The sequence below is a fragment of the Mus caroli genome, chromosome 1, assembly GCF_900094665.2.
Source record: "Mus caroli chromosome 1, CAROLI_EIJ_v1.1, whole genome shotgun sequence".
Lineage (NCBI taxonomy): Eukaryota > Metazoa > Chordata > Mammalia > Rodentia > Muridae > Mus > Mus caroli.
The window spans coordinates 51,871,479-51,890,325 of NC_034570.1; the positions used below are offsets into that span (position 1 = coordinate 51,871,479).

At 43.5% G+C, this 18,847-nt stretch overlaps 1 protein-coding gene across 2 annotated transcripts in view; it reads left to right on the forward strand.

Moving 5' to 3' along the window:
* Positions 1–441: 441 nt before the first annotated feature.
* Positions 442–18,847, forward strand: part of LOC110301976 (aldehyde oxidase 3) — an 89,598-nt gene continuing 71,192 nt past the window's right edge. The window contains exons 1-7 of one of the 2 annotated variants that reach the window (XM_021176186.2): positions 442–619; positions 2,161–2,218; positions 5,849–5,945; positions 6,752–6,860; positions 8,243–8,369; positions 12,277–12,338; positions 14,894–14,974. In XM_021176186.2, the coding sequence (XP_021031845.1) occupies positions 545–619; positions 2,161–2,218; positions 5,849–5,945; positions 6,752–6,860; positions 8,243–8,369; positions 12,277–12,338; positions 14,894–14,974 (609 nt within the window). In that variant the 5' untranslated portion in view covers positions 442–544. The remainder of the gene's footprint in view (positions 620–2,160; positions 2,219–5,848; positions 5,946–6,751; positions 6,861–8,242; positions 8,370–12,276; positions 12,339–14,893; positions 14,975–18,847) is intronic. The other variant, XM_029479649.1, reaches the window with a different exon arrangement.

The window sequence follows — 18,847 nt, forward strand, 5'->3', positions numbered from 1 at the left end:
AAGATCCATGTGGGCATCTATGTGTGTTCATAAATGCCATCTAACCCTGCAGCAGCATGCGTGAATCTGGTTGCTAAATGTTGGCATGGAGAAATTCTACTTTGTTGCTTCTCATACTTGTATCATTTCTTAGAGCATTCTTTGTATAGTTTAACGGCAAAAATCGCAAGCAAATACACTTAGTGTCAAGACAAAGATCTGAGAGCAGTGAAGAGCAGCCCGTTGGCATCCCTTCCGTCGGCATCCCTTCCACGGCACCGATAACAGCACCTTCTTGTTGGAAAACGCCCTCTAGTGGCTAGCGCCTGGGGCGGGGAGAAGTGAGTCCAGAGCTCGAGTTGGGCCAGGTTTTAATGAAAGAGGAAATTGGAAGCAGGAGGAAGGTTGGGATCGATGATGGGGCAGGGCTGGATGGGAGGAGTCCTCAGGCAGAGCCACAGAGCAGATTTAAATCCTGTAGGGCAATTGGGTCTCCTGCAGAGCATAGCAGTTCATCTGCGAGGTGGACTTAAGTACAGATACTGTAGGCACAGCTGCACAGAGTATGGGCGACTATCCTCAAGTAATGTCTCCTTCTAAGGAGTCAGATGAGCTTATTTTCTTTGTGAATGGAAAAAAGGTAAGTTCTCTACACTGCAATTAATAAATGTGCATAAGAAACTCTGGTAGAAGCGATCTGTCATTAGCCAAATGAAGGGCTGTGTGGGGTCGGGGAGTTGTTGTCAAATGATCTAGCGATCTGCTATGCTTCTTGGGGAACAAGGGAGGGAGGAAGAGAGAGAATCTATAATGGTTTGGGACTAGTAGGGAGAAAGTGTGCAGCTATGTGTCTCCAAACCAAGCCTTGTCTGGTTTGAATGCACCTAAGCACTGGGCACTGGCTTTCCTGCAAGAGAATCCTCTAACTCTTCCTCAATACCTCTTCCAGCTCTTACTCAAACTTCTGTGCCACCCGACTTCTGCCTTCACATGTATGCATGCACAGATCCAGAGTCCAAGGTCTTTAGGTCTTTTGCAAATGCTTTTAAACCCTTGAGTCAGGAAGAATGGAAGAGAAAACCTACTGGAAGGCCAGAGTGAACTGTTAATTTACATGTTGACACCTTACTCCTTTAAGATTGGATTCATGCCTGTAATGCCAGAATTAGAGGGGGGTTGAGGCCAACTTAGTCTCAGAGTGAGCTTCAGGACATCAAGGGTTATGTAATGAGACTCTTGTCTCATAAGTAAATAAATAAGCAAGCAAATAAACAAATGAAGGGTCTTGACTCACTTAAGAAGATGAAGCCTTATCTTCTTTGTCTTGAGCTCTTGAGACCTAGACAAGACCTAAAATGACTGCAGTACTGTCTGCATATATGCTGGATGTTCTTGACGATTGTGTATGATGTGAAGGTCCACACCCTGTTCTCAGCACTGTTGGCACAGGGAAAAGGGCAGTCAGAGTTTAAGCTAAGCTTGTGGGGTGTTTGTGAGGTGTGTGTTTTGTATGCTGTGTTGTGAAGGCTCAGGGTGACTGTGCAATGTGGCCAAGATCTCTTGGCTAACAAATACTGGGGAGAACTTGGCTTTCATCTCTGGCTTCCTTTCTTTGCTCTGTGATCCCTTCCTGGGGGAGGTGACCATTCGTCTAAGACACTAAAGCTAAAGGGAGGGGTGAGGCTTTCATGGTGAGTGTTTTCCTAGGGCTGCTGAAGGAATGCTGTTTGTCTGCTGCTGTCACAGGTCCTGTTTACTTAACTTTTCAAAACTGGATGGAGAACACAGACCAAAAAAAAGAAACAAAACAAAACAAAAATATTTTGGTGGTAGTGATAAGAATTAAAACTCTTAGTTTAATTCTCTGTCTTCTACTATAAGGTAGGAATGCATGAATTGTTTAAGTATATGGCTCTTCAACTTTTTATTATTTTCTTGAACCCATATTGTGCTAGAATTCAAAGGTTTGTTAAATCTCTGTTGCTCCTCTAAAACAAAGCCAGACATTTTCCTGTCAAAGTATAGCCAATATAGCATTATATAATTTCTTAACTGCACAGAGGGATGGGTGTTTAATCAAGTTAGGCAATCAAGATCAACAAATATGTTCTAAATCCTTCTTGCTATTCAGAAACCAAAACGGCAACTTCCTCAACTTATACGGTTACTTCCTCTGTCCAGGTCACCGAGAGGAATGCAGACCCTGAGGTTAATCTATTGTTCTACTTGAGAAAAGTCAGTATCCTTTTGCTTGTTTGAGAAAACAGAACCAGCTTTGCAGCTCTGGGAACTAAGGAGCCTCGCTCGCGTTCACAGAGCTGTTTCCACCACATTTTACAGAGAATCAAGAGTGTTTTTTTTTGTGCATAGGAGCAGTGTGGCGCGAGGTCACTTGCCTTGTAAATGGGACTGGACTTGAGAGTGCTGCCAAATTTAAGCAAGTTCAAGAATCACCCGGGGATATGAAGAGTCACCCGGGGACACTGACCAGAATCTGAAGTTCAGGAGCAGGAAGAGGTGGGAAAGAACGTGCAAAAGTGTGAGAACCAGAGTTTGGGTCCCCAGAAATCACACAAGGCCTGTCATGGCAGTGCACATCTGCTAGTCCAATACTCGTCCAACAAGACGGGAGATAAATGGAGTTGAGTCTCTGAAAGTCCATGGGCTAGCCTGGGCTAGCTTGCGGTTAGCAGCACAGCAGAGAACAGGAGACTCTGTTTGAAGACAAGGTAGAGGGTTAACACTGATGCAATCCTCTGACCTCAATATACATACCAAGGCACTCGAGTACACACACACACACACACACACACACACACACTATACAGAGAAAAATTTAAGAATATGGATTTCTCTAGCCCTGCTTCCAAGAACCCAAAATTATTCTGAAAAGAAAATCATATTTGGCTAGTTTGTCTTCTAGAGGTGAATTTGACTGGTTCCCAAATTTCAATTTCTAGGTGAGTATAGGCACCCCTCTCTATGACCCTAAGAAATAAATAAGAGAATCCAAGTAGAAATATTTTGACATACTTCGATGAGGTTTGCTTTGAGTTTGTGTGCTTTAATAGCCAAGAAATTTTGAAAAGTGTCCTTAGAAATCAAGTGTCATGCAAGCATGCATACACATGTTTGTGTGTGTGTGTGTGTGTGTGTGTGTGTGTGTATTCATGAGTGTGTGCATGCACATGTGCATGTGTGCACATGTATGTGCAACATATTCTTTCCATTTTGGTAGTTCCTGGTCACACTGCTAGCTAGATATGCTGTTGCAACCAGGATCTGGCCTTCCCTTAACTACCCAATCCTGTGATTCAGACACAACAGAGAGCATGACATAGAAGACAAGCAAAGAAATATAAACTAACGTGCACTCTCACAGGCAACAGTGGTCAGTGCCCAGAGAAATCACTGTAGAGGAAAGCCCTCTCAAAGGTGAGGGTGGACAACAGTCAAAAGGACCGTGCCAACCTGTGTGTTTAAGTCGTATGTTCTATTCTTCATGTCTCTGGAGCAGAGAGTTTTCTCAGGAGCATTTCCCAGTCCAAGAGATTGTCAGGCCCATTTGGATTAACTAATGAGGAACATGCATCTTTGTTTTTTATCAGAAAGCTACATAACAATCTAATAAGCTTCCTGTTAGTCTATAAAAATCATGTCTCCTCATGGGCCAGAGCTACAACACAGAATGATTTATTTTTGCCAAAAATTACATAACAACACAGGTTAAAAATAATTAAAGAGATAGTGAAAAAAATCTATAAAATGGCCTTACTTAGACTGGGGGATGTAGCTCAGTTGGTACAATTTATATCTACCATGACCACAGCCTTGGGTTTAGTCACTAGTACACTAGTGCACATATAAACAAGGTGTGGTAGTACATGCCGATAACCCCTGCAATTCAGAAGAATCAGAAGTTCAATGTTACTTGAGACTCTTTCTAAAAACAAATAAAGCAGAAAAGAAAAAGGCCCCTGCTTTGCCAGGAGGAAGTAACCTTCCCTGGACGGGTGGCCCTCAGCACAGCATGCTACCTCCACTGGCCTGATCTTCCTCTGATCCCTAGTTCTCCTTCCACGCGGGCGATGTGATACTTTCTCTGTCTTCTCACTTCATACATCAAATTCTGAGGTCAGGCAATTGGGGCATTTCCCTTCCTGAAAAGCTGCCGTGCTAGCAGGGCTGTAGTAAATGAGCCCAAACTGGCCGTGAGAGAGTGATCCTTCCATGACGACCTTGGAGCACGCTCCTATCTTTTGTTGTCACTCTTCTTGCCTGTATTCATTACATGTAGTAATGGGTTTATTCCAATAGTTTCATATATACATACACACACATATGCATACATCAATGGCCATCTTATGCCCAGAAGACAGCCTCTCCCATAATGCTCCCTGAGTCTTGGAGGGGATGGTATATATAGAAGTCCAACTTATGGCTGAGAGCTTTGTTATTTTCATCACTATGACCAATTATGAGTCTCTACAGTTGCTGCTGCCCACTGGGGTGGGGGAAGTAGCATTCCGGACCAAACGAGAGAGCAGCATTCATATGTGGGCAGGAACAAATTATTTAGAAGGCAATTTGACAAGTCCATCAAATCCATGTAGCAAAACAACAGTAACTTTCCTATCACAGCCTGTGACTCCCTCTAGTCACAAGCTTTTAGCAGTGAGCCTCACATTCAAGCAAAACATAGTCGGTGGCCCCTATAACAGCCTGGCCACTATTGTACTACTAGTGGACACATCTTGCCTGGTCAGTCAGTAGTGTTGTACAAAGAGTTCACAGCTGAGCCAGAATATTGATGACAATTCTCCCCAAGTAGCCTGCATAGCATCTTCCAGGACTATGAAAAACTTGCTGATTTCTAACTCACTACCTTAACACTGATAGTGAGGCCTAACCCTCTGCCAAATGCAAGAATGAACTGAAAGCTTAAAGTACTTTGTGTCTGGCAACTCCAAACTTCTCTGCCCTCTTTCTCTCTTTGTTTCTTTCTTTTCGTTTTTTGGCCAAGCACACCAGATTTTGTTATGTTTTTAGTTTTTGTTTTCCCTTCCTTTCTGTTTCCTTGAGGGATGAAGTTGTATTGTAGAGCCTCTAATCAGACTGGAAATGCTCATTTTCAATGATTGGAATGCTTTTCAGTGGCCTTCGTTACAGACCCTGTGTGATTAAAGGGATAACACTGATATGAAAGCAAACTTGGAGTGCTTCTAAGCAGGAATCATCAGGACTTCAAAGTGCCGGGGCCATGGGGGAAGGCAGGGCTCTCTCCCTTGCTGGTCTGGAGCTCTTTAGGTCTGACTACTTGGCTCTTGGCAGTGACTGCTGTCTCCTGAGATGCTGCATTCTGACTTACACTAAACACCAATCATTTGTCAGGTGACTGAGGTACCTCAAGAAGGCCTACCCTGTGGTTAGTTTTCAGTTTGACAGACTAGAGAAACACCTGAAGATGTTCTTTGAGCATGCCTCTGGAAGGTTATTATGAGTCAATATGGTAATTGTGGGTAGGACCCTCCTTTGGAGGGGGGTGTTCCTGGACTGTACAATATGGAGAAAGCGAACGGAGATCTGACATCCACATTAGTTCTCTGCTTCTTGATTGTGCTTGTCATGTGAGTGTCTTCTTTGAGTCTCTACCAAGTTCCCTACCATGGTGGACTGGACCTTGAGCTGTGCCCCAGAATAAACGTTTTGTTTGTTTGTTTGTTTGTTTTTGCCTAAGTACTTTTAATACAGCAACAGGAAAAGAAAGGATATACGCCCATTCTGATGTCATCCTTGTGATTAGTAAAAACTTCATGATAAGAACTGCAAGTTCAAGTTCCGCTTTCTCCCTTAACCATAACCCTTCCAGTCCGACTCACAGGGACAAAGTATGGCTGTGGAGGAGGTGACTGTGGCGCCTGCACAGTGATGATCTCAAGATACGACCCCATCTCCAAAAGGATCAGGTACCTGCCCTCACCAGCAGGCTTGAGGCTGACTCCAGCCCCGACTCCCACAGGACTTACTCCTGGCACACTGGGGCAGCGTTTCATTCTACAGAGGAACCTAAAATAAACAACCTATAAGTTACCACCTGGAGACTGTGGCACAGAGTCCTCCAATGTTGGCACTACATTTTACAAATGATGGAAACTGGGGTTCTATGGCAATTTGTACGTTCACCATAGCCAGAGAACTAGTGAGCCCCACTACATTAGATCGTGAGCCCCAAGTCCATTGGTCTGTAAAGCCAGATTCTTTGTACGAGTGCCACTCCAAGAAAGCTGTAAAGGGCTTTCTTCTACCTGCTAAACTACTCTTCCCCTAAGCACAGAGGACCAGGCAAGGCTGTGTGCATCGGAGGAACTTAGACTCTGGTGTAACTACTAAATGACTTGCCTTCCAGGGCATCTCCCTTAACTTCTTCTAGAACCACATAGAACCCACCTTGCTCAGAGGACTAGAAGCTCCTTGTCAACTGGCTTTCAGAGCTGACAGGATGAAATGGACGTACCAACCTCCACCATTTCAACTCCTGGTTTTGACAAGATAATTTGAGGAGGCAATGACTTTCTTAGTTAACAATATTTATTTTTAGGCAGACATATAAATTCAAAATCATTTATTTGATGATTAAATTTTAACCCACACTCAATTATCTTCATGTCAAAGTAATTACAATCCTGTAAGTACATGTTTATCTTTCTGTTTTCCAATACTACTGTTGTTTCTATGAATTCTTTTTTACTTCAACCTTCAATGAACTTTGAAGTCATTTCTCTGCCACTGCCTGCCTGGTTCCCATCTGCTCTCTCCATGGGGCTGCTGTCACTACAGTAGAAGGCATAGGAAGCACCAAGACCAGGATACACCCTGTCCAGGTAAGAGCGTGCTTTAACAAGCTTCCTAGTTATCTGTAGCCACAACTTGACACAACTAGAGTTATCTATCTGGGTAGAGAACCTCAAGTAAGGAGTTTTCTAGATCTGGGTAGTCTGTGAGTATGTCTAAGGGAATTGTCCTGATTGTTAACTGATGTAGGAAGGCCTCACCCTCAGTGGGCAGCACCATTCCCTAAGCTGGTGGTGAACTATATGAGAAAGCTAGCTAAGCATGAGAAAGCTAGCTAAGCATGACCTCTTTGCAGCCAGCAAGCGCGTCCTCCACCGTTCTTACCACACTTCTTTGATTTTGACTTGAGTGCCCCACTCAGAAGCAATGAATGTTAGGCAGAAGAGCAAGCAGACCTGCCTTCAAGCTTCTGTCTTGAGTTCCTATTTTACTTCCCTCACTGAGAGACTGTGAGCTAGAATTTTAATCCAAATAAACCCTTTCTCCCCCCAAAGTTGGTTTTGGTCAGATATTTGTCATAGCAAAAGAATTGAAAGTGGAACTTGGGTTGATGAGGTCTCTTTAGTTGTCTGGATCTTGGATTGTGGGTTTAGAGGACAGAAATGTAAATGAAGGGCTCTGTCCCTTTTATTGCCACTCCGTGCAAAAGTGTGGAGGAGCCTGAAGAAGGTGGCTGGTAGACTGGGTGGCTTCCTTCATCTCACAGTCTCAGAGACCCCACCCCCACTTTCTGGGAATACTTGAGTTCTATCACAAAGACTACAAAGGAGACAGCTCACCTTTATCTTGGTTTAGACAAGAAAATGAGGAAAACTGGAATGTCTATTCTATGTGAATAGCCAGCCATGCTGCTAATTCGAGCCAGAAAAAAAAAAAAATGTTTGTGCCCTAAACGTTGGCTTTTAGCATTTGTGCTATAGTAGTCTTCTATCAAGATTGTGTATGATAAGTAGTCCCAAGATTGATTTATAAAATCTTCTAGGGCAAAGATTTTTGTCTTAGCCTAAAGAATACCTTTCCACATCATAAAAAGTTGTAATCCATGAAGACTATCAGTGGGGCTGGAGAGATGGTTCAGACAATAAAGAGGTTCCCTCGTGAACGTGAGGACCTGTGTTCTAGTCCCTGCACTCATGTAAAACCCTGGGTACAGTGGCACTTGCCTGTAATCCTAACACGAAGAAGGCAGCGAGTGAGAAACCTGAACTCAGTAATGTGGTGGACAGTTGAGGATGACACTTGATGTTAAACCCTTTCTTCTACATACATATGCATCCATACACACATATGCACACATGTATGAACTCATACCCACACTGCCACAACAACAACCATACACACACACACATACATGCTACAGACTTCCCACCCTGAATTTCTCAGCCTGGAGTACTCATGCTCTTCATTTTAGGAAAGGATTGCCAAAGGCCATGGTACCCAGTGTGGGTTCTGCACTCCCGGGATGGTGATGAGCATCTATGCTCTCCTGAGGAACCACCCAGAGCCCTCCACAGAACAGATAATGGAAACCCTGGGCGGTAAGTTGATGACTTCTTAAAATGTAGGCCAACGAGGCAGCTGGGATGCAAGAGCATTTCCATGCACAGAAAGCCAATGCCCTTGACACAGGTGTGCATACTGAACCTTAGCATCTACTCTTCCTAATCAGTGTCGAAAAGTCTCCCTCTCGGTTGAGCCGGAGGGCAGACTGTGGCAACCAGGAGAAAGGCAAGGACAGTCTCCAGGTAACTGTAACGTTCTTGGTGACATATCTTGCAAGTTTCATGTACTGCCTGTGGGGGCGTCACTGATGTGATTTCAATGCTATGGAGATGGTGTTTGGAACTATTAAGGCTTTGAGATCTGTTAATTATGCAGTTGGAGCTAGCCTAAGGAAGCAGCAACCTTGTGGTTTGTTTTTGGGTTTTGCTGAGCCTGCCTTGCTGGCACACTTGTTATTCAACTATAACTGATACTCATGAAAGCATGGACTCTTAGGAACTGAGAGGAAAATGCAGTGATTCATAAATGCACATGCCACTTTTTTTTTTTTTTCTGTGAGACTTCAAAGTGTAATTTCACCTTTGTCCTTTTGGGACTTTTTATTTTTCTCAGGTCTTCTATGCTCATCCCCTCCTGTCAAGACATTTTTTACTTTCTCTATCTTTCCAAATATGATGTGCATTGCCTTGGGTCCTTATGCAAGTTATGGACTAAATAAACTATTGATTAAAATAAGCCAAGCAGGGCTTTATGAGGAAATTAATCAACATCATTAACATCGAATTGTTGTTGAATTGCGCCTTTTACATTAACATTTTCTGTCCTTGCTACAGAGGAGCCAAAACTTGACAAATGCCCTGTGAAATATTCATGCCCTGGGTCTGAGGTATTCAGCAGATCAGACCCACCCTAGGATTCTTATACCAAAAAAGGCTAGCTTTCTTACATCCCCAGTCTCTTCTTAGGGACCACTGTTCTTAGGCTCTGTCATCACAGAGAACCCTTTCAGAACAGATCCAGAGAACTGGCCAAGAGTAGAGTCAACCTCATCTAATATCTATCTTTTAAAAAATGAAAAGTCAAGGGTCGCCTGTCTCCAGTGTTCCAGAACTACTTGGTCTACTGTTACATCTCACAAAGATTGCTTCTCACAGATTCACAAACTCATCTTGTCATAAGACACCATTTATGTCATCCATCTGACACTAGAACATTGAAAGGGGCCCCTAGACCTAAGTTTCCATGCCTCTTGGGCTGCAAGGATTTTTGGACAAGGTTGAGCTGGTGCTGAGTTACCAGGTATTCCTGTTGTGAGAAACGTGCATGATTATAAGAACCAGGCACTTATGCCTTCCCTGTGACATCTCTATTCTCACTGAGCTCTGTGTGTCCCCCTTCTGAGGGGCTGTTGATGATGACATTTTCTCCAAAACCTGTCTCAGTCTCATGTTTATTTAACCTGACTCGGCTTGCTCTGTGGCACTTTTGCATTTTCTGCTTTGCTTTATGATTTTCAACATCTCTGATCTCCTTTCTGGTTTTGCTGATCAGAAAGCAATCTGATCAGAGCCGTCCTCCCTCCCGTCTTGTCACAGCCAGTCACACCCTCTGAATCCCACATCAGAGTGCTCCCTCTGTTTTTGTGCTATGCGTCCACCTGTGGTTTCTGAGCAGTGAGGGGAGACTCTGGCATTGTGCTGTACTTTTTGAACTTGCCACTGCCCTGAAGAACATCAAGCATTCTTCACCTTCAGAGACCCCAGCCCCAACTCCTGCCATTGTCATGAGATAGCCTTTATGGTTATCTTGACAGCTTGACCTAACACTGGTTCCTCTGACTCTTATGACCTTCAAAAAAGTCTTTATCCCCATTCCGAGTTGTACCAGAGGTAGAACCTCCCAAATGTGGGCCACTAAAGGATGCTTTCTCAGCGGTGACTTCCTCTGTTCCAGCTTCTTCAAAAAGTATCCTGTCCATACCTTGCACTGGGCCAGGCGACCCATATTTTCCACTCCCTCTAGCTGTCAGATGTTGGCCCAACTGGTAGGAAGGTGTTAGTGTGTTGGGTTTCCACATGAGGGCTGCAGGAGATGCTGAAAAGAAATGTTCAGGCAGAGCCTTGAGTAGAAGGGAAAGGGGTTTATGAAGAAGGGAGTCTCGGCTTTTTGCTGAAAATCAAGGGACTACAAGCAGATTTCAAAAGATGCTGGTGGCTAAGAATCAGAGAATCGAGTTAAAATAGAAGTTTGTAAAGGGGGTAGTAAATTAGGACACCTGCCTTCAGAAGAAACCTGGCCTGTAGTTTGGTGCAGAACTAATAGCCTGAGTCTCTCATTAAGTTCTCTCCCAAATGGTCTCAATACTCTTCCATTCTGTGACATTCTTGGATTTCTGCTCAGATGTGTATTTGATGACTCCCTGACTCCTATGTTAGTTTTTATTTTGCAACATCACCACATGTTTGACTGAGTCTCATCTATTCAGGTTTTAGAGGTTCCTGATAAACCTCAAAAGCTCTTTACACCAAAACTAAAAGTTGCCCTCTGTAGGCCTACAGTCTTCTAGAGCCTGCCACAACAGCTAACTTTTTAAATGTGTTCCGTACACTCTACACTATTCCACAATGAGCTCTACATGGCAATTATGCAAGGGGGGGGGGGAACTTGAGGTACCAAGTGATGAAGTTACTACCCAAGACCTTAAATCTAGTGAGGGACAAGTCAGGGTCTGAACCTTGGTAATTGATGTCAAACCCATGCTTTTAGCACCTTGTCTGAATTTGTTTACAGGGCTGATTTTTTTTCATACTATTTTCTCTAGAGAATTACCGAGACTTCAATTATCGTTGCTCTCCCTGGGCTTACTGGTGCCCTCCTTGGCTTTACTCGGTTGAGTAAAATGTATGCATGTTTTGAGTCATCTTTCTTCTGATTTAGCCCCTTGCCCTTTGGTACATGTTACTAACTGCCTGCTGGGTGGCATGCAGTGTGTTGTACCTGTGGGCCTCAGCCTTAGGAAGAATCAGCTCAGATGGACTTTCAATGCAGATTTGGTCTGTTGAAAGGGTCTGTGGACATTCTGTGCAAAATACAGAACAGAACAGATACGCAGTCATAGTCCGAGTCTACTTAACTCATCTGGTAGCAGTGAGAGCCAGTAGTCTAAAAAGACTAGACATTAATGACAGTGGGGGGATATCGTGATAAGACAAGGGTGCTGTGCCTTCAGACATGCCTTTCCCAGTCTTTGTGTGAGGTGATCCCTCTGTGTCGGGGTCAGTCCCTCTGATAGTATGCGATATGTTAACGCCATCTTCTGATCCTGAAGAACTTGCCAAGGGCTTTGACGTCACCCTGCTCACCAGCTAACAAGTTCTCCTGCCACTGTCTGTTGGAAGCTGGTGGAGACATGAGATCCTCAACAGGGTCACAGAACAGACATGGCTGAAGCAGCTGCATCCGAGGTAGCTCCTGGGTCCCAGATCCCACAAGGCAATTTGGAGAGAGCCAATAGCATGTGTGATAGGTTAAGTTACAAGGAAGAATTGGATTTGGGGAACTCAAGTCTTATCTAACAGGCGGTGCATCTCTGTTATAGATGATGGTCTCTTTTATGCGGTGAGCTCCTGTTTTTAAGTTGTGCTGAAACACAGTGTAGATTCCAGCTGTGCATGTTCACAAAGGATGTGCATCTCTGGTGTGTGACGTGTAGCCCTTACAGAGGTTCTCTCTGATTTTGTCTTTTCTTTTCACAATGTTTCTGTTCTGTACCTCTCTTAAGACTGTACCCACAAATCGGTCCTGAGTAGCTTCTGATAACATGAGTGAAATCTAGAAATACTCTCAGGAATTTTAAATGATCGGCAGGGTGGGTGAAGAGAGAGATACAGCAAGCTCAGAGAAATGGCCTTAGAGTTGAAACTGTGTATTTCTCTCACCCAGGGAATCTATGCCGCTGCACTGGATACAGGCCCATTGTGGAGAGTGCGAAAAGTTTCTGCCCCGTGAGTACGAAATGACGGATGGTTGCTGAGCCGCCATCATGCCCACCCGACACTGCCTCTTCCTAACAACCCCCCTCCCACACACACCAGATGGACTTCAAGGAAAGTACAATGCTGTGTTTTAAAGAAAAATGATTTTCTGTTTTTGCCCATTTCTGTAAGCGTAGCTGTGTACTTTTTTTTTCTTTCAGAAATAGACAGGTAGCACCATAATAGCTCTTTTTTGAAGGTGAAGTTTGGAAATGGCATATTCTTAGTGAAAATGGATTAGGCCATTCTAACATCTTGCTCCGTGATAAAGAGAAACTGATATAAGTCTGTTTCTCAGACTGTCTCTTCCACAGCACTTTTGGTTGAGACATGGCCAGAGCGTAACGTTTCCATCAAGTGAATGTCCCCCTTTGCACTGAGTGCGATTCCATCTGAGATTAATACTGATGCGAGATGGGGAAGAGCCGAGAAGCTGGGTCCCATCATTCACATTAGGCGAAATCAATTGAAAGCGGGACCTGCAGCATCCACAAAGCATCAATTTCAGAATCCCTCCACCCACGCTCGCCATCTGCATGCCCTTCTGAGGCACACACCAAGTGCTTCCTCACACCCTGATGGAACAATTCTGACCTGGGTAGTGTTTCCCACACCAAGCAGCCTTCCAACTCTCTAGACAGTCACTGGATGCTCTGGGCTTTAATCTAGTTAGTTCTGACATTAACTACTCAGAGTTAGTGTCATAATCTACAAGTTAAGGGATCACAAGACTGAGTCCCTCTTACCAAGTGCCAACAGGCCTTTGGTATTTCTGACCCACTAACTAAAGATCAGTAATTCAATGCCCTCGTCCCCCCACCCCACCCCCACCCTGCCCCAGGATTTTGCCAGGATAGTCAACATAACTCAGGAAGCATTGCTCATGCTTGCTGAGTTATTATAAAATCTCTTATAAAGGGAACAGGTAAACACTAGATGGATTGGTACACTGGACAGAAAGGGCTCCTGTCAGCAGACTTGAGGTCTCTCACGTTCCTCACACGAGGGTGTTTCACCAACCCAAAGGCTCATAAATTATCTGGTTCAAAGGTTTTTGTTTTTTTTTTTTTAATGTTTTAAAGCTGTATAGTATGTGAGTACATGTGTATGATGTATGTGTGTAAGGACACACGTGTGAAGGTCAGAGGACAACTTGTTAGGTTGGTTCTGTCTTTCTACCTTTACCTGAGTTCCAGGGATTGAACTCAGATTGTCTGCATTGCCTAGAAAACACTTTATCCACTGAGCTGTCTCACCAGCTCCCAGAAGTCCTTATAACTGCATGCTTACACACATGTGCAAACCCAGCACTCAAGAAATGGGCTAAGGAAGATTAACTGTAAGATCAACACCAGTCTAGGCTACACACTGATTTCAAAGATGATGTAAGCTACAAAGTAAGACCTTGTCCCATCAGAAGAAACAAACAAGAAGTTCTTTAAAGCACTCAGTTTCCAGTCCACCACCCCCAGACCAGTCTACCCGCTGAGTTAGGTTGGTGGGCTGCAAGTTTAAACCCAGTGATCACAGGATCTTGGCCCATTCTAAGGCTACTCAGGAGTGGCCACAGGTTCAACTATAGGAAGGATGTGTCAGTGGAATCTAGTCCCCGCATCTTGGTGAGAACCCAGAGGGCACTGTCCTGATTTCAGAAGCTCCAGGACCCCTAGGCCTCACACTCCTCCCTTGGACAACCTGCCTCCCACTTGTCTTTCTGCAGAGGGTCTTTGAAGATTAAAAGTTGTATAACACATGAAAAGCAATGATCACAAAACCCAGACTAGGAAAGACCATCAGGAAATGGCAGGTACTATTAAAAATTAGAGAGAGACTATAAAGTTATGCTGAATGAGCACGAACTAGCTCCATATCTGGACGCGTAGCCTCACATTCTGATTCCAGAATTCTCTTGCTGCATCATTTGATAAATCTCATAACTTTTCTACACCTTTGCTTCCTTGTCTGGGAAGTGGAGTCATGACTAAAAGAACGAAAACAAAGCATGTCTACAAAACATGGAACATTGTGCTGAGCACAAAGTCTTTGCTCAACCAAATCTAGACCACAACTAATAGAGTCTACCACTTCCACTACTACTGTGTCCTAGTCCTATCTATGCTGCTGTCACCGAGTACCATACGCCAGATGGGTTCTGATGAGCAGAATATTGGGTCTGTTGGGTCTATTGGGTCACAGACCTGGAGGCTAGGAATTCAAGATCAAGGTGTTTCATCTAGCAAGGGGTCTCTTGCTGTGTTCTACCTTGACAAAAGGCAAGGATGCAAGAGACTTGGGGGTAAAGGGAAGCCAAAGGGGTCCTAGTTTGTCCTTTAAATATTAATCTTCCCTGGCTGCCCTGGCATTCATCCATTCTTGGGCGAGAACTCCCTATAAGACAATCATCATCAGTATGAGCTCCAGAGGACGTGCACTGAGAGCATCGCGCATGATCGTTATAGCTGCCCTCACCTCTGGATTCTTACAACTCCGTGCCTCTCTGATTTCACTGTTAACGTTTTCCACAGAGTTCAGCTTGCTGCCAGATGAATGGGGAAGGGAAATGTTGCTTGGATGAAGAAAAAAACGAGCCTGAGAGAAAAAATAGTGTGAGTTTCCCTTTTCTTCCCTCATTTCCCTCCATCTTCTTACATTTGGCCTCAGCACATATCCCCCCATCCCTCCTATATCCCCCCATGAACCCCCCCCCGGCACCCCACTCACATTCCACCCACATCTCACCCGCATCCCACTCCCATCCCCCTGCACTCCCCATCCCCCATCCTCCCATCCCCCCCTCGTCCCTCCATCCTCTGCCTGCATCTCACTCACACACACCCCTGCACACCTCACATCCTACCAGCATCCCACCCGCATCCCACCTGCAATCCACCGGCATGAGTCAGAAGTTTTTTGCATGTTAGGAAAAAGCAGAGGGTCTAAAAACAACTGTCTTTCTCCTGGCCTTTCCCCCTCTTTCTTTTCACTGACCTTGGTCACTGCCAACGTGAGTCCACTCCAGGGGTGGGGGTTGGGGGGAGCTGGACTGCAGTGAAGAGTAAAGGTGACACAATTGTGGCGGGATGTCTTTAGAAAGACAGGGCCTGTCAACCAAGCTCTGTGACTTCCACACTCTAGATTCGCATCCTCTTGAATCTGATTGGGTGATCACTGCAGGTAGTTTGGAGTAAGGTATGCGTGCTCACGAAGCCCCAAATCCATTGATAAATGAGCAGCAGTTGCTTATTAAATATCTGATTTCCCTAATGACGGAGGTTCAGAATTACCCTTTTAGCCAGTTGTGGAAGGCAGTGGAATCTGCGTGTTAGATTTCTGTTTCCATACTTTCTGACTGAGCAATTGCGCTTCCAGAAATCCACTCCAGGAAAAAAAATTAGATGTAGGTCAAATATTTATTATGGAAAAAGATATGCACCACAGCATGTTTGTGTTTATATTTCTATTTAACACATATATAAAACAAATATATTGTTATAATTATAACCAGGATCTGTGCTAACATGAATGTCTAGCAAGAGGAGATCATTTAAGACTATCCTGACACAACTACTTCATTGGAATTTACACTAACCTGGAATCTTTTAAAGAGTTTTAAAATAAAAATAATTTCTTTAATGTGAAGTAATTTAAAATTGAGAATTTGATACTATTAAATATGCATACGCAGTATAAGTACATATATAAAAGTGAAATTAGAAGTAGAAAAATATGCATAGCAATAGTAGGTTCTTCTGCACTATGCTATTATGAAGCTGTTTTGTTTCTAGACTTTTCTGCAGTTCAACATGATTTTATTATAATTACACACACACTCACACACACACATGTTTAAACAAAAGGAAACTCCCATTGGTATTATAGTAGTTACATTATTTATTTATTTTTATTAGATATTTTCTTCATTTACATTTCAAATGCTATCCCGAAAGTCCTCTATACCGCCCCCCCTTGCTCTCCAACCCACCCACTCCCACTTCCTGGCCCTGGCGTTCCCCTGTACTGGAGCATATCATCTTCGCAAGACCAAGGGCCTCTCCTCCCATTGATGGCCGACTAGGCCATCCTCTGCTACATATGCAACTAGACAGACAAACTCTGGGGGGTGGGGGTGAGGGTTACTGATCTGTTCATATTGTTGTTCCTCCTATAGGGTTGCAGACCCCTTTAGCTCCTTGGGTACTTTCTCTAGCTCCTTCATTGGGGGCCCTGTGTTCCATCCAATAGATGACTGTGAGAATCTACTTCTGTATTTGCCAGGCACTGGCATAGTCTCACAAGAGATAGCTATACCAGGGTCCTGTCAGCAAAATCTGGCTGGCATATGCAATAGCGTCTGGGTTTGGTGGTTGTTTATGGGATGGATCCCCAGGTGGGGCAGTGTCTGGATAGTCCTTCCTTCCATCTCAGCTCTGAACTTTGTCTCTGTAACTCCTTCCATGGGTATTTTGTTCCCCATTCTAAGAAGGATGAAGTATCCACACTTTGGTCTTCCTTCTTGAGTTTCATGTGTTTTGCAAATTGTATCTTGGGTATTCTAAGTTTCTGGGCTAATACACACTTATCAGTGAGTGCATATCATGTGTGTTCTTCTGTGATTGGGTTACCTCACTCAGGATGATACCCTCCAGATCCATCCATTTGCCTAAGAATTTCATAAATTCATTGTTTTTAATAGCTGAGTAGTACTCCGTTGTGTAAATGTACCACATTTTTTGTATCCATTCCTCTGTTGAGAGACATCTGGATTCTTTCCAGCTTCTGGCTATTATTAATAAGGCTGCTATGAACATAGTGGAGCATGTGTCCTTATTAAAAGTTGGAACATCTTCTGGGTATATGCCCAGGAGAGGTATTGCTGGATTTTCCGGTAGCACTATGTCCAATTTTCTGAGGAACCGCCAGACTGATTTCCAGAGTAGTTGTACAAGCTTGGAATCCCACCAGCAATGGAGGAGTGTTTCTCTTTCTCCACATCCTCGCCAGCATCTGCTGTCACCTNAATTTTTGACATTAGCTATTCTGACTGATGTGAGGTGGAATCTCAGGGTTGTTTTGATTTGCATTTCTCTGATGATTAAGGATGTTGAACATTTTTTCAGGTGCTTCTCGGCCATTCAGTATTCCTCAGTTGAGAATTCTTTGTTTAGCTCTGTACCCCATTTTTTAATAGGGTTATTTGATTTCTGGAGTCCAACTTCTTGAGTTTTTTTGTATATATTGGATATTAGTCCCCTATTGGATTTAGGATTAGTAAAGATCCTTTCCCAATCTGTTGGTGGCCTTTTTGTCTTATTGACAGTGTCTTTTGCCTTACAGAAGCTTTGCTATTTTATGAGGTCCCATTTGTCGATTCTTGTTCTTACAGCACAAGCCATTGTTGTTCTGTTCAGGATTTTTTTTCCCTGTGCCCCTATATTCGAGGTTTTCCCCCACTTTCTCCTCTATAAGTTTCAGTGTCTCTGGTTTTATGTGGAGTTCCTTGATCCACTTACACTTGAGCTTTGTACAAGGGAATAAGAATGGATCAATTCGCATTCTACATGATAACCACCAGTTAAGCCAGCACCATTTGTTGAAGATGCTGGGGGTTGGAGAAATGGCTCAGTGGTTAAGAGCACTGACTGCTCTCCCAGAAGTTCTGAATTCAATTTCCACCAACCACATGGTGACTCACAATCATCTGTAATGGGATCTGATGTCATCTTCTGGTGTGTCTGAAAACAGCAACAGTGTATGTATAATACATACATAAATAAATATTTTTTTTAAAAAGGAAAATGCTGTCTTCTCTCCACTGAATGGATGGTTTTAGCTCCTTTGTCAAAGAGCAAGTGACCGTAGGTGTGTGGGTTCATTTCTGGGTCTTCAATTCTATTTCATTGTCTGTCACTGTACCAGTATAATGCAGTTTTTTATCACAATCGCTCTGTTGTACAGCTTGAGGTCGGGGATTGTGATTCCACCAGAGGTTCTTTGATTGTTGAGAATAACTTTAGCTATCCTAGGTTTTTTGTTATTCCAGATGAATTTGCAAATTGCCCTTTCTAACTCAGTGAAGAATTGAGTTGGAATTTTGATGGGGATTTTATTGAACCTGTAGATTGCTTTTGGCATGATAGCCATTTTTACTATATTAATCCTGCCAATCCATGAGCATGGGAGATCTTTCAGTCTTCTGAGATCTTTGATTTCTGTCTTCAGAGACTTGAAGTTTTTATCATACAAATATTTCACTTGCTTAGTTAGAGTCACATCAAGGTATTTTATATTATTTGCAACTATTGTGAAGGGTGTTGTTTTCCTAATTTCTTTCTCAGCCTGTTTATCCTTTGTGTAGAGAAAGGCCACTGATTTGTTTGAGTTAATTTTATATCCAGCTACTGCACCAACGCTGTTTATCAGGTTTAGGAGTTCTCTGGTGGAATTTTTAGGGTCACATATATACTATCATATCATCTGCA